At 38.8% G+C, this 13,946-nt stretch overlaps 1 protein-coding gene across 3 annotated transcripts in view; it reads left to right on the top strand.

Moving 5' to 3' along the window:
• ADAMTS3 (ADAM metallopeptidase with thrombospondin type 1 motif 3) overlaps positions 1-13,946 on the top strand; it is a 278,667-nt gene that overhangs the window by 201,455 nt on the left and 63,266 nt on the right. For all 3 annotated transcript variants that reach the window (XM_086407617.1, XM_086407616.1, XM_086407618.1), the window contains one exon: positions 12,867-13,066. In XM_086407617.1, the coding sequence (XP_086263743.1) occupies positions 12,867-13,066 (200 nt within the window). The remainder of the gene's footprint in view (positions 1-12,866; positions 13,067-13,946) is intronic.

Here is a 13,946-nt window from a genome sequence, read left to right on the forward strand (position 1 = left end):
CCATCAGTTACCACATCTGTCAACACAGATCTTCACTTTACTTTTTGCTCCATCCTCTTTAAAGTTCTGTTCCCCAAGGGTATCAGTACTGTTCAGGTCTTCTGCACACACTATGTCTTTGCCTGGAATGGCCCTCCGTGTATCTCCACATATCTTCTGCGCATCTTTCAAAATCCAGCGCTGCCGTCACCTCCTCTGTTGAAATGTCCTCAGATTCTTCCAGGTTACATGCTTTACGTTGTATGAAAGTATCTGTTTATATTTCTTTCCCATGAAGCTGTAACCACTTCAACGACAGAAACTGGGTTTATTCATTCTTTATTTCTAGACACCAGATCCGATTCTGTGTGGAAAAAGTGCTCAAGAAATGTTTGGAAATAGATGGATGGATGGAATCAAGGTAGAGAGGAAAGAAATAGGGAACGAAGCAAACAAGGAACTGAAAGAAAAGGATGTGGAGGGAGGGAAAACGAGAGCAGGAGGAAAGGAGGTAATGAGCCTTTTCTAGTGATTCTAACATTTTTCATTTGTGAGGATTATCCTCATATTACCAATCTATGAAAGGTGAAAAGGTGAAAGTGAAGTCGCTCAGTCGTGTCCGACTTTTTGTGACCCCATGGACTGTAGACTACCAGGCTTCTCTGTCCACGGGATTTTCCAGGCAAGAGTACCAGAGTGGGTTGCTATTTCCTTCTCCTGGGGATCTTCCCAACGCAGGTGTTGAACCTGGGTCTCCCGCGTTGCATGCAGACGCTTTACCCTCTGAGCCACCAGGGAAGGGTCTTTCAAATTAATGAATTGAGATGAAATCTGTTCACACTCACTTAGAAATAGACTTGCTGCCAGTGGTCTGGATTTCCCATCTGATACTTAAAGAAATTATCAGCATTTATTGACTTTGATGACAATTCATTGATCAGTGATTTCATCCCATCTATGTTAATCCATTCAATATGTTATTCCTCAATTTTAGTTGAACATATAAATGTTTAGATTTCTTGCACTCAGACTGCAAAAAGACCTTTAAAATCTAGAAAGACAATTTTAGATGCAATCAATACTAGTTTGTACATCAATGAATCTTTCTTGTCTCTCTCTCTCTCATTTTTTTTTTTCAGTTATCTGAAGATGATTTCTTTCTTGAGTGAGTAGTTTCATCTTGCTTGTTGTGGCCCTTTTGTTGATTTTAAGGGATGGCCCACAATGAACCTGATTTATAGAATTTATTTCTTGCCTTTGCTTCTGTAACATGACTTCCTGAAGTTCACCCCCAATTTTCTATCAGCTAAATGTGATTTTTTTTTTTTTAAGTCTAGCTCCTAAGTCTCTGGAAAACTCAGTGCAAAATATTTTCAGTGGCTGTTTCAAACATTGTATTCTTTGGACTGTAAAGCAATACCTATGTTTGCTAAGGTTTTAATTTTTTGAAATTGCTCCATGTTTGTGTTAGGTAATAAGCAGATTTGCAAGGGAAGGGTGCTACTCTTGGAAGACACTTTCTCTCTTGTTTACAGCATAGGTCTTTGGCTTAGCCAGCTTGTAATGAACAAAGAAATTCACATTGTTTTATGAGAAAGATGAATAGACATTTTTTGGGGGGGGGGGGATTTACTGAATACTGCTCAGTCTTCAATTTCTCTCCCTTTGTATGACACTGTATGTGAAAGGACATAGTCCAGAATACTATCCCATAAAAGTATGATTTTTGTATTAAAAGAGTATTGTCAGGGTTACACTGAACATGTTACTACTACCTGACTTCCATAAGTCCAACTAAATGTATATGGAAATTTTACTTAGAAAACTGTAACTTCTAGCAGTATCAGATTAGTAGGATGCAGTATCTTCCAAAGTTAAACTATGATTTTAGCTGAATAAGAGCAACAGAAGAAACAAACTAGGAAAAAGATTACTGAGATAGAATTTCTTATATTTAAAATGATATAAACAACATAAATAACTTGGGATATTTTTATTATAAACAATATTTATATTAAATATAAATTTAATTGTTACCATCCTTTTCAGAGAACTTTACAGCCTAAGAATAGTTTATTAAAGAAAAGGGAAGGAAAATTAGTGACTATAGCAAGAAGGGTATAGATGGGTTTATCTCTCAGGGTTCTTTTATTTTCAGTTATAGGAACTAACATCGAACTGTCTTTGGCAAGAGTTGTTTTCCAAAGTAGTAAGAGAAGAATATCAGGTGGTAGTATTGTTTAATGACTCACGAAACTGAAAAATCAAGATTTAAAGAATGGTTGAATCCAGAGTCTCAGTGACATCATTGGAATATAACTATTGTCTCCATTAATAATCTTCACTTTCTTCTTATGCTAAATTTAAACCAACAACTCTCCCATGCCCACCCCAAGCACCTTCACTGCTATATTCTGCCAGTTTATAAGCCCAGAAGAGAGAACTTCTCTTTCCTAATAGTTCCAAATAAAACAGTTGTATATCATAGTTTCAGTGCCATGATTTAGGCCATCTGCCCATCCAATTACTAGAGTCAGGGATATGGAATATAGTATTTGGGCATGCCTGGATGAATTTCCACTGCTAGACCTGAGTGTTCAGGGGTGGAGTGGGGAAGTGAAGCCAGGAGGGTGTAGATTAATGTAGCTACCTGAATTCCTGGAGAAAGACAGATACCTCACACCTAGAGTTGCCATATATAGAAAATGAAAATATAGAATTCCCATTTAAAATGGAATATTAGATAAACATGGAAGAAATTCTTAGAATCAGGTAGGTCCCATGATAATATTTGGGACATACTTACACAAAACAAATTGTTGTCTATCTGACATTTGAATTAAACAGAGAATATAGTATTTTGTCTGACAAACCTGCCCACACCCAGGCATTTCAGTGATTTTTTCAAGAAATGATTGAAATAGGGCTGAGCAAGCAAAAGTGATGAGTCCACTCCTATAGTAATGAAGAACTGAATGTCAGCAGACATTACTAAGCCAAAAGATTGTAGAGGTGTTCTGTAGGCAAGCAGATTACAGTAAGAGAAGTGAAACATAAAATGCGTGAATGCAAACGGAAAATAAAAGAGACCAACGGAAGACTGTTACTAGGGAATGTGGTGTTCGCAGTGTCAACCACAAATTGGCATTTACCCAGAGCATTGCCAGCAACTGAGCAACAAAGAAAGACATTTGCCATCTGTATCTATGGAGATGGAACCCCATGCCGCTATAGCTGTTGACCTTCACCAACCCCTGAGGGAATTCAGGATGGAATGAGGCACTTTCTGCTCCAGGGAATCTGGTGGGACAGGTCTTTAGATAGTTGGATGTTTTTAGGAACAGATTTTATGATCTCAATCCTTGCATCTCTTCATATCTAGTTCAGTTCAGTCACACAGACATGTCTGACTCTTTGCAACCCCGTGGACTGTAGCACGCCAGGCTTCCCTGTCCATCACTAACTCCCAGAGCTTGCTCAAACTCACTTCCATAGAGTTGGTGATGCCATCCAGCCATCTCATCCTCTGTCATCCCCTTCTCCTCCCGCCTTTAATCTTTCCTAGCATTAAGGTCTTTTCCAATGAGTCAGTTATTTGTATCAGGTGGCCAAAGTATTGGAGTTTCAGCTTCAGCATCAGTCCTTCCAAAGAAGCACTAAATCCCTTCATGGTGACATCAGATCCTCATGACTAACAAAAAACCTTATGTAAAATAAATGCTTCATGGTACTCCCCCTTCACCAAAACCTTGTATATTGACTTTCCCCCACTGCTCCTTGAGAAGCAGTCTCTCAGAGCTATCTGATATGCTGCCTCCCGGGCTGCAGTCCTCATTTTACCCCAAATGAAACTTAACACACAGCTCTCAATTTGTACATCTTTTTTGAGGTTCTTGTTTCATAGTGAAAGAATTCAGAGACAGAGTGGTAAGTAAGAAGTGGATTTACCTAAAGAGAACAGGGCTTCCCTTGTAACTTAGCTGGTAAAGAATCTGCCTGCAATGCAGGAGACCTGGGTTCAATTCCTGGGTTGGGAAGATCCCCTGGAGAAGGGAAAGGCTACCCACTCCAGTATTCTGGCCTTGAGAATTACATGGACTGTATAGTCTATGGGATTGCAAAGAGTTGGACATGACTGAGCAACTTTCACTTTCAGGCTGAGTGTAGACCATCTCAGAAGGTGAGAGAAAAATCCCAAAAATATGACATGGTTAGTTTTTATGGGTTGGGTAATTTTATAGACTAATGAGTGGAAGGATTATTCCAGTTATTTGGGGGAAGAAGCAGGGATTTCCAAGAATTGGGCAACTGCCCACTTTTTGGTCATTTATGGTTAGCTTCTTGATGAAAGTGAAAGAGGAGAGGGAAAAAGTGGGCTTAAAACCCAACATTCAGAAAACTACAGTCATGGCATCTGGTCCCATCACTTCATGGCAAATAGATGGGGAAACAATGGAAATAGTGACAGACTTTATTTTGGGGGGCTCCAAAATCACTGCAGATGGTGACTGTAGTCATGAAATTAAAAGACGCTTGCTCCTTGGAAGAAAAGCTATGACCAACCTGGATAGCATTATTCAAAAGTGGAGACATTACTTTGCCAACAAATGTCCATCTAGTCAAAGCTATGGTTTTTCCAGTAGTCATGTATGGATGTGAGAGCTGGACTATAAAGAAAGCTGAACACCAAAAAATTGATGCTTTTGAATGTGGTGTTGGAGAAGACTCTCGAGAGTCCCTTGGACTGCAAGGAGATCCAACCAGTCCATCCTAAAGGAAATTGTCCTGAATTTTCATTGGAAGAACTGAATGTGAAGCTGAAACTCCAGTACTTTGGCCACCTGATATGAAGAACTGACTCATTGGAAAAGACCCTGATGATGGGAAAGATTGAAGGCAGGAGGAGAAGGGGATGATGACAGAGGATGAGATGTTTGGATGGCATCACCAACTCAATGGACATGAGTTTGAGTAAGCTCTAGGAGTTTGTGATGGACAGGGAGACCTGGCATGCTGCAGTCCATTTGGTCACAAAGAGTCAGACATGACTGAGTGACTGAACTGAACTGAACTGATTGTTAGCTTCAGAACTGTCATGGCACTGGTGGGTGTGTGAATGCATAATGAGGCTCAAGGTCTACCGGAAGTCAGTAATCTGCCATCTTGGATCTAATTGGTTCTAATCAGTTTCTGCCATATCCTGCAGCTATGTCCTTTTTTTTAAAGGTTGTACCCTGACCCCTTCTCTCCTAACTCACTGGGAAGAGGAGGACTTGAAAAGGAGGATTCAGCGATGTGAGCTGCCTATGCAACTTCCGTTTCCCCCTCTTCTTTTATTTTAAGGCCTTCCACTTTCATCTTTTAAAAACAGAATCTCAGTACTATTCACGAACCCATACTTTTCCTAAACATGTACTTCAGAGGAGGTCAGCTTCAGTTGCAAAAGTTGATTTCTTCTATTGGAATAAGACATGTGTGGGTTTGTTCTTATCTTTGAATAATTTTTACATGGCCCTGTGATTCAATGCCAACCAGTGAAACATGTCGTTAAATGTACCAGAGGGCCTCTAGGAAAGATTTTTGCCTACTTTTAAGAAAGACATGCAAAAAGATAGAATTTGTGATACCTGGTTGTGATGGGGAATTGGTGCAGCCATTCTGAAAGCTAATCTGAAGACAAGGCCTGTATATAAAGAATGGCAAGATATGAAAAGATGTTAAGAACTATGTACTTGATATACTGATGAACTGAATAGTCCAGGAATCACCCTACCTCTGAACCTCTTGTAATGCAAATTAATATATTTCCTGATTACTTGGGATGCTTTAAAGTTGTCTTTATCTGCAGCTAAAAACGTTCTAACTGACATATACACATACACAGGATTTTCTGTATATTGGACATTGAGATAACTTTTCTATTTTGTTTGTTTGCCAATGATTACAAACTCAAATCATGAAAACATTTTTTTTCCTACTTAAAAGGTAAGTTTTCTATTTAAAAAATACCATATGCTATCGTTTAAAGTAGTCAGTGAAAACAAAAGCAAACATGTATTTTAGAATTAGAACTTTAGGGAAAAGAAATCATGGAAACTAATATTCATTCAATGGTAATGTCTCTTTTTTAAAAAAAGCAGCAGTTACTTAATGAAACTTCAGAATTGACATCATAATTTGGCCTGAATATACTACTTTGAACTATCATGATGGAATTTCCCAGTTGGTGAAGGGTTCAGCTGCTTTTCACAGAATCCTTTTATATCTTGGTAGAATGGTGTCCCCATATATGTGGAGATGCTGTTACTCTATCTTTTTAGAATCATAACAATAGGTGCTTGGTCACTCAGTCATGTCCAACTCTTTGCGACCCTAAGGACTGTAGCCTGCCAGACTTGTCTGTCCGTGGGATTTCCCAGGCAAGAATATTGGAATCGGTTGTCATGCCCTCATCCAGGGGATCTGCTGGACCCAGAGATAGAACCTCAGTCTCCTGCACTGCAGGCAGATTCTTTACCTCTGAGCTACCAGGGAAGCCCAATAACAGCATACATTTATTTAAATTATATCAGTGGGAAAATCACTATTGAATGATACAAACAGGTCAACACAATAACTTAACTCCTCTCTGCTTCTGACCTTAACAGATGACATGTGTTGGATTTTACACCTATTTTTAGTTCTCATCTTAGGTTCTCCACCTACAGTTGGAAAATCTAGCTGTGACATTCCAGTCACTTCATTTTCACAGCAGGAGTCTGTTCATGAAGAATGCCAAATTTCTCCTTATAGATCCATTCTGTGTTTATTGTTACTGCCAAACATTTTCTTCCTCATTTTCTGAAGTGGAGGCACTACAGAGAAATCTGCTGTGAGACATTTTGGTAAAGTGAATCTTACTTTATCACTCATTATTAACATGACATTAACTTGCTTTCGCAAAAGGAGTAGGAGAGCATGGGGTGGGGGAATATACAGAATAAAATTAAACAGTGTCAATGTCAAACCTATTAAGACTTGATTTAGTGACATATAAAAGAAAACCCACATATGGCCTGTGCGCAATGGAAGTGCTATCCCCCTTACACTTTGTATAACAAAGTCTGATGCTAGGCAGCCCAGGGCTAGGCTGCCAGCTCCTACCCCTAAAAACCTTGGGGTATCCGATTCCTTCTTTATAGCTACTCTACCAAACCAAGTACATGCCTCGAATCCAAGGTTATCTCAAAGAACTCCTGTATCATGTTCATGGGCCAGGCAGCTGGAAGGATTACTAAGTAAAGGACCCAAGGTGCTCACCTACTAAGATGAATCACATTCCTTTGAGGAGCTTGCATAGAAGCCTCTCATAAGAACCATGTCAAGCCATTGAGGTGTAAGCAATACTTTGGTTTATATCTCATTGATTTATCCTAAATCCAGTGTGGTCCTTAGTCACAAGGAAGTCTGCAAGTGACTTTTAGCTGGCTTTATTGCTACCTCACTTAGAATTGCCATTCTTCCTTAGGCATAAGGAACAGCTGTACGGTAGATGATTCTATCATATTCTCTATCATAGTATGATTAAGATTGTATTCCAACCCCAAAGATTCAGAGTTTGATCAGAACTTGTACCTTTCAAGTTTTAACTTTTCCCCCTGTCATTTTTCACATCACAAGATTTTTTTCCAGAATGGGGAGTGACTTCACCAATCTACACTTAGATTTCCTGTAAATATAAGTAAGCATGTAAACATGCCATATTCCATCCTGAAAATGTCATAAGCCCAAATGTTGTAATCCACAAAGCAGATTTTATTCTATTTTACCTATTTGGTGAATTCAAAATTCTGATTTAACACTAAAGATAACTGTATTTGTTATGACTTGATTGGTTATATGTTTGCCTCCAAACACTTCATATTTTCCATAAAAATAGGCTTTTATAATAAAATCATTTTTTTTATGAAAGTTAGTTTATAGCAAGTCAGAAGCTGCAGGGGTACAAAAAAGGATATAATCAAAATGTTTAAAAAATATTAAATTCGTATCAGAGCTTTCAAGCTAAGTTTCAAAACTTACATTTTCCAAAAAGTTTGAAAAATAGAAGACTCACTCTTAAGTGCTAAGGGGGTTGCCTTTGATAATTCTGTGAAGCTTGAAAAGGTACTCTAAGGATTAATTTTTGTCATGAAGTGTGGGAAATAGTAGTAGCACAGTATAGCTATTTCAGGGCCTTAATTATTGATGGCTATATAGACATGAGTTTGAGTAAACTCCTGGAGTTGGTAATGGCCAGAGAGGCCTGGCGTGCTGCAGTCCATGGGGTCCCAAATAGTCAGACATGACTGAGCGACTGAACTGAACTGGTATGTTAAGAGTCTCTGTTTTTCTGCTAATTCTGTTATCACATCAGTCACTTTTGCTATCCAGCTCAGCCATAGCCCTTCAAATCACCCTAAATTCACTTACTTAAGCAGGATGCCAGCAGGGTGTCATGAGAGATCCAGAGTTTGCAAGACCCACCACAGAATGTCACTATAGTTTCACTTCTTAAACTTGCCTATTGACATCCCTGTGATTCTTCGGTCCCTAAAGCAGAAAACAGATCTGATAGGGAGTGTTTGGACATGATTAGCATCATATGTATATGTGTTTTTAGTCGTGTCTGACTCTTTGCCATGCCGTGGACTGTAGCCCGCCAGGCTCCTCTGTCCATGGAATTCTCCAGGCAAGAATACTGGAGTGGGTTGCCTTTCCCTCCTCCAAGGGATCTTCCCAACCCAGTGACTGAACCCAAGTCTTCCACGTTGCAGGCAGATTCTTTACCATCTGAGCTACCACGGAAGCCCAATTAGCATCATATTCACCTTTAATTGTTTTTATTCCTGTATTTATGGGGGCACAAAGAGAATGTCAGAATTAGACACAGAGGTATCTAAAATTTTGTCAAGGTGTGTGTCTGCTTTTTTTATCTATTTTTAAACACTGTGTATTTATTTTTGGCTAGCTGGGTCTTCTTTGTTGCACGCAGCCTTTCTCTCGTTGCAGTGAGAGTGGTTAGTTAGTCTTGGTTGTGGTGCACAAGCTTCCAATTGCACTGGCTTCTCTTGTTGTGGAGCTCACACCCTAGAGTGCAGGCCCAGTAGTTACGGCACACAGGCTTAGTTGCCCCATGGCATGTGGGTCTTCCCAGACCAGGAGCCAAATCCATCTCCCCTGCATTGGCAAGTGAATTCTTAACCACTGGACCACCAGGGAAGTCTGTGTGTCCGCTTTTAAACTTTAAAGCTTTATAAAAGCATCAATTATTAACAATAGGTATGCTCTAATACCCTCACTGGGATTCCCAGGTGATACCAGTGGTAAAGAACCCACCTGCCAATGCAAGAGACACAGGAGATGCAGGTTCAGTCCCTGAGTTGGGAAGATCCCCTGGAGAAGGAAATGGCAACCCATTGCAGTTCTTGCCAGGAAGATACCATGGACAGAGGAGCCTGGTGGGCTACAGTCAATTGAGTTGCAAAGAGTTGAACACGATTGAAATGCCTTAGTAGGCACACACGCCCACAATACCCTGATTAGGTCTACTTAGTGTGTAACCCATGGACACTTCCACAAGTTTAAGCTTACGTAATTGTTTATGACTACAGGACACAAATTCAGCTTCATTCTGAATATGAATCTGGTACAACTGTGTAATTCCCAGAATTAACATGTAAAGAATTTTTAACTTTCTCAGGGTCTGCCAGACATGAGTACGCAATAAGTATGCATTGAGTGAAGATCAGTGCTATTTCTAAACTAACTCTTTCCAACTTGGTATTAGGTTTTTAATCTACTAAACAAGTTTATCTCATTGGTGGTTTAGTCACTAAGTCGTGTCCGACTCTTGCAACCCTGTGGACCATAACCTGCCAGGCTCTTCTGTCCATGGGATTTTGCAGGCAAGATTGAATTTAATCCTAATTTTAACTGGAAGTAAGCATTCTAGAGTCTCCTCTGCTTTATCTACTTTGTGCTCCACAAGAGATACTGTTACCCTTATTCGTTCTAAAGTTTTCAGCATTTCATATTTTCCTTTACTATTTCCAGATTTTTTTCTCACCATTATTTCAAAAGAAATATAACCATTTCATTTTTGATACATAAAATAAAATGTAGGAAGCTTTAAAGATGCTTGGGGCTGGTGCACTGGGACGACCCAGAGGGATGGTACAGGAGGGAGGCGGGAGGGGGGTTCAGGATAGGGAACACGTGTATACCTGTGGCGGATTCATGTTGATATATAGCAAAACCAATACAATATTGTAAAGTTAAAAAATAAAAAATAAATAAAAGAAGTAAAAAAATAAATAAATAAAATGTAGGAAGGTTTAAAAAGTGTAGAAATCTTCTCTTAACAGGAAATCATCATCACCACCATAACCATCATCATAGTAGTAGTAGCAGAACTATTTGTTAAGCACTTATGACTAAGTACTTAGACACTATTTTTACTAACATTAATCAGAATCACAGCAGCTCTGCAAAGTAGGTATCATTATCCCATTTTACAGATGAGAAAACTGAGGCTCAGAGAGGTTAGTTTTAAGTAAAATCATACTGCTAGGATGTGGCACTGCCAGGATTTGAAGCCAGGTGTATCAGGTCATTATATTGTAATGTAGATATACTAGGAAAAATTCATTATGAATGAAGATATTTCACAGCCTCAGAACAATTTGTAATTAATGTGGAGGTGTATAAATAAAATCACCAGAAGTTATTCCACTACTGTGTTTTTTTTTTAAATGTTTGACATTTGGCCACTTTAGGAATCCCAGAAAAGAACATTGTACAGCACAGGAGGAAATAGGGGCAGAAGTGTTCTTGATTGAATAAAAGCAATGGTTGAAAGAAAAAGACTTCCTTCTTGAGTTCCTCATGCAATGAAAAAATAGATTCTCTTCTCTTACCAGAAAACCACCAATTTGAGGAGGGATGCAAAGGCCAAACCAAAGATGCCTTACTTAGAGCAGGATGAACTGTCCTTCTGAAATAGGTATTCAGCCTTCTTCATTAATGCATCAGACTTAATGACATGATGAGTTTACTGGGATATTTCCATTGGAGGCTGTCACTGACAGTTCTGCCAAAGAGAGCCATTTTTAGAACTGGGAGTTTGTGTATGAATTTCCTATTTGTACACTGGCTATCACATTCTCAAGTGTCTGAAGAGACTGAGGTTGAATAGGAAAGTTGTTTGCAGGTGTAGTCTTCTGCTCTCAGTGTGGGTTTACAGCTCTTAAAAACAACTTTTGAGGAAAAGCTTTCTGTTTGATGTGGATGGTGGCGAGAGTTATGTACATACCGTGGAGCCAATGTGATTCCCTTATGAGGAGAAAATTCCCAGCTAATGATCTAGCATTTGAGCTTGGGTCAAAGTGAGTTACAGTCTAGTTTTCTAACCTGAGTAGTCATATTCAGAGCCTCTACTCATACTTATAGGGGAGGGTGCTGCTGCCTCTTTATATTTTTTAAAAGTGGAAAGAGTGTGAGTGAAACCTGTACTTCTGCAATTCAGTTCCCATGTGGCTAAGGCTTGGTCATCAATCTTCTTGACCAAGAGACACCACATTTTCCCCCTCAACTTTACTAAAACCACAGAGGTGGAGAGGAAAATGTCTGTTCATTAATGTCAGACACCAATTCAAATGGCTTACAGGCCTCAGTACAACATTAAATAAGCCTTCGTATAAAACATGGGTCAGAATTGGTTCTTTCAAACTTGTTTTTAGATATGTGACTGTTTTAGTCATCAAGGCAGTATGTAAAATAAAATCCTTTCCAGGTTTTATATATTTGAAATGGGAATGAGGATTCTTTCAGTTCTATATTAGCAGTTTTCATTAATATCTTTTTTAGTATTTCAAGAATATATTTTATTTTTTTAATGCACCAAAGCATTTTCTTCACCAAAACTATGATAATCGAAATCTGAGACAATTAGAACCTAAAAATGCCTCTCTTACTCTCTTTCTCTCCAGGTAGGTAGGTAAGTAGATAGAAAGATATTCTAGAGATATGTATGCGTATGGCTATCTGTATATCACTCTGTCTGTGTCTATGTATATGTATATCTATTTGGAAAGTAAAAAACTTAAATTCCTTCCACAGCATAAAATAAAATTTTTGTAGTTCTATTTTTCTTATAGTTAATTTGGTGACTGATTTTTTAACTTAAGTATCTCACAGATTCAGATATATATCTATCAAAGCAGGTTGCTATCCAGATGAAGGCCAGTAAAATGTGGAAGACCTATAGTGTCCGCCTAGCAGCATTCATTAGAAAACCATACTTATAAAAAAATAAAGTAATATTTGGTGACTGATCATCATACCACTAAATGCTCTTGTGTTGCTGTGCTACAATTTTATTTTTAAGCTGAGGCTACTGGAAAAAGAAGTGATTTAGACTTATGTGATACAAATCCCATAGTCCATGATAAAAGTAACTTAAGCTAACCACTGTAAACTTATCAATCTGTGACACTGAAATTAATAGCCTCCATTTATTTAATAATTGCTTAGCCTGCACATGTTCTGTACCCCCACTTCCTGTGCTCTGCACCAAGGGTACAGCTGGAGGAAGTCCTCTGTTCCTCCTGCAACCATCCGTCTGGCTGGTGGCACTGCTTTCTGTGCAGGAATACTATTTTGCCCTATGTTGTTCATTGTTGAGTTTACAGGACATCTGTCTGATCATGTGTATGTGCACATTATTGAAGGCATAAACTGACCAGCAGCATCTTGGTGACTGTGGATGATAATGATAGGCCCCCAAGAACATCCTTTTTTTTGTAAGAAGTCCTTAGAAGGCCCATTGGGAAAACTGAAATGCCTGGATTCCTTTTGTTTCTTAATAGAGTCGGATCTGGAAGGCCTTGATGATCTAGGTACTGTTTACAGCAGCATTGACCAGCAGCTGAATGAAACCATGAGGCGCCGCAGACATGCAGGAGAAAATGATTACAACATCGAGGTACTGCTGGGAGTGGATGACTCTGTGGTCCGTTTCCATGGCAAAGAGCACGTCCAAAACTACCTCCTCACCCTGATGAACATTGTGAGTAGTGACTCCCTTTCTGAGGCTTTTTGATCTTTTAATTCACTTCTCCTGTTTTGCTCTGGTCTTTTGGAAACCTCTATGAGGTCTTCCATGACTACACCCCGCATTCAAAATGTGTACGAAACTGCATTCAATTCAAATATTGATCTACAGATTTAACATACAAGATGCAAAACTAAAGGAAACATGAAGTGAAATTTTCTTTTGCGTGATCAACTATTGATCCATTGTCACCAAAGAGAAATCTTAAATTTAAAAAATTATAATGGGCTGGAATTATAATATCAACTATGGTTTTCATTTGGTTCTGGGGATAATCAAAACTCTCAGGACTGTCCTCCTGACTTGATGTGGACCATGAAGAATGAGATGGATCTTTCCAGCATCATTTTGCATCCCAGGATGATGAGGAATTATTTAGGCCTAATAACTCTGTGTGCATGCTTGCTTTTAGAGCTTTTGGATAGAGTAATATTTTTCACCATGATGCAGTTGAATGTAATATACATACAACGCACAGTCAACTCTTGGCACAGTGCTGCCCTGCAATTATAAAGGACTCTAAATTTGTTCTCTACGTCTTCCTTATCAGCCTTAATCTTATCCAGAAGAAATTTAGCCATCAAACTGATGTCCTTTTTTCCCAGGTGAACTGGCACAGAGCAGTTGAGGAGAAATAATACATAAGTTACCTACTTCTAAAAGATAACTAAGATAGTAGTATGCTCTGTTTTATATGTTTTATCTCCTGGAATGATAAAATACCATATTACTCTGGCAAATGTATTGCCTAAGCCTATTCTCTCTTTCAGCTTTTGACTTTTAGTGTGATTTCTTTGGGTACCTTGCCTTTTTTCCATGCTTAAGATTAGATTTC

This window comes from Bos grunniens, chromosome 6, assembly GCF_055505025.1.
Source record: "Bos grunniens cultivar Pamir isolate PY7600 chromosome 6, Bosgru_T2T1.0, whole genome shotgun sequence".
Classification (NCBI taxonomy): domain Eukaryota; kingdom Metazoa; phylum Chordata; class Mammalia; order Artiodactyla; family Bovidae; genus Bos; species Bos grunniens.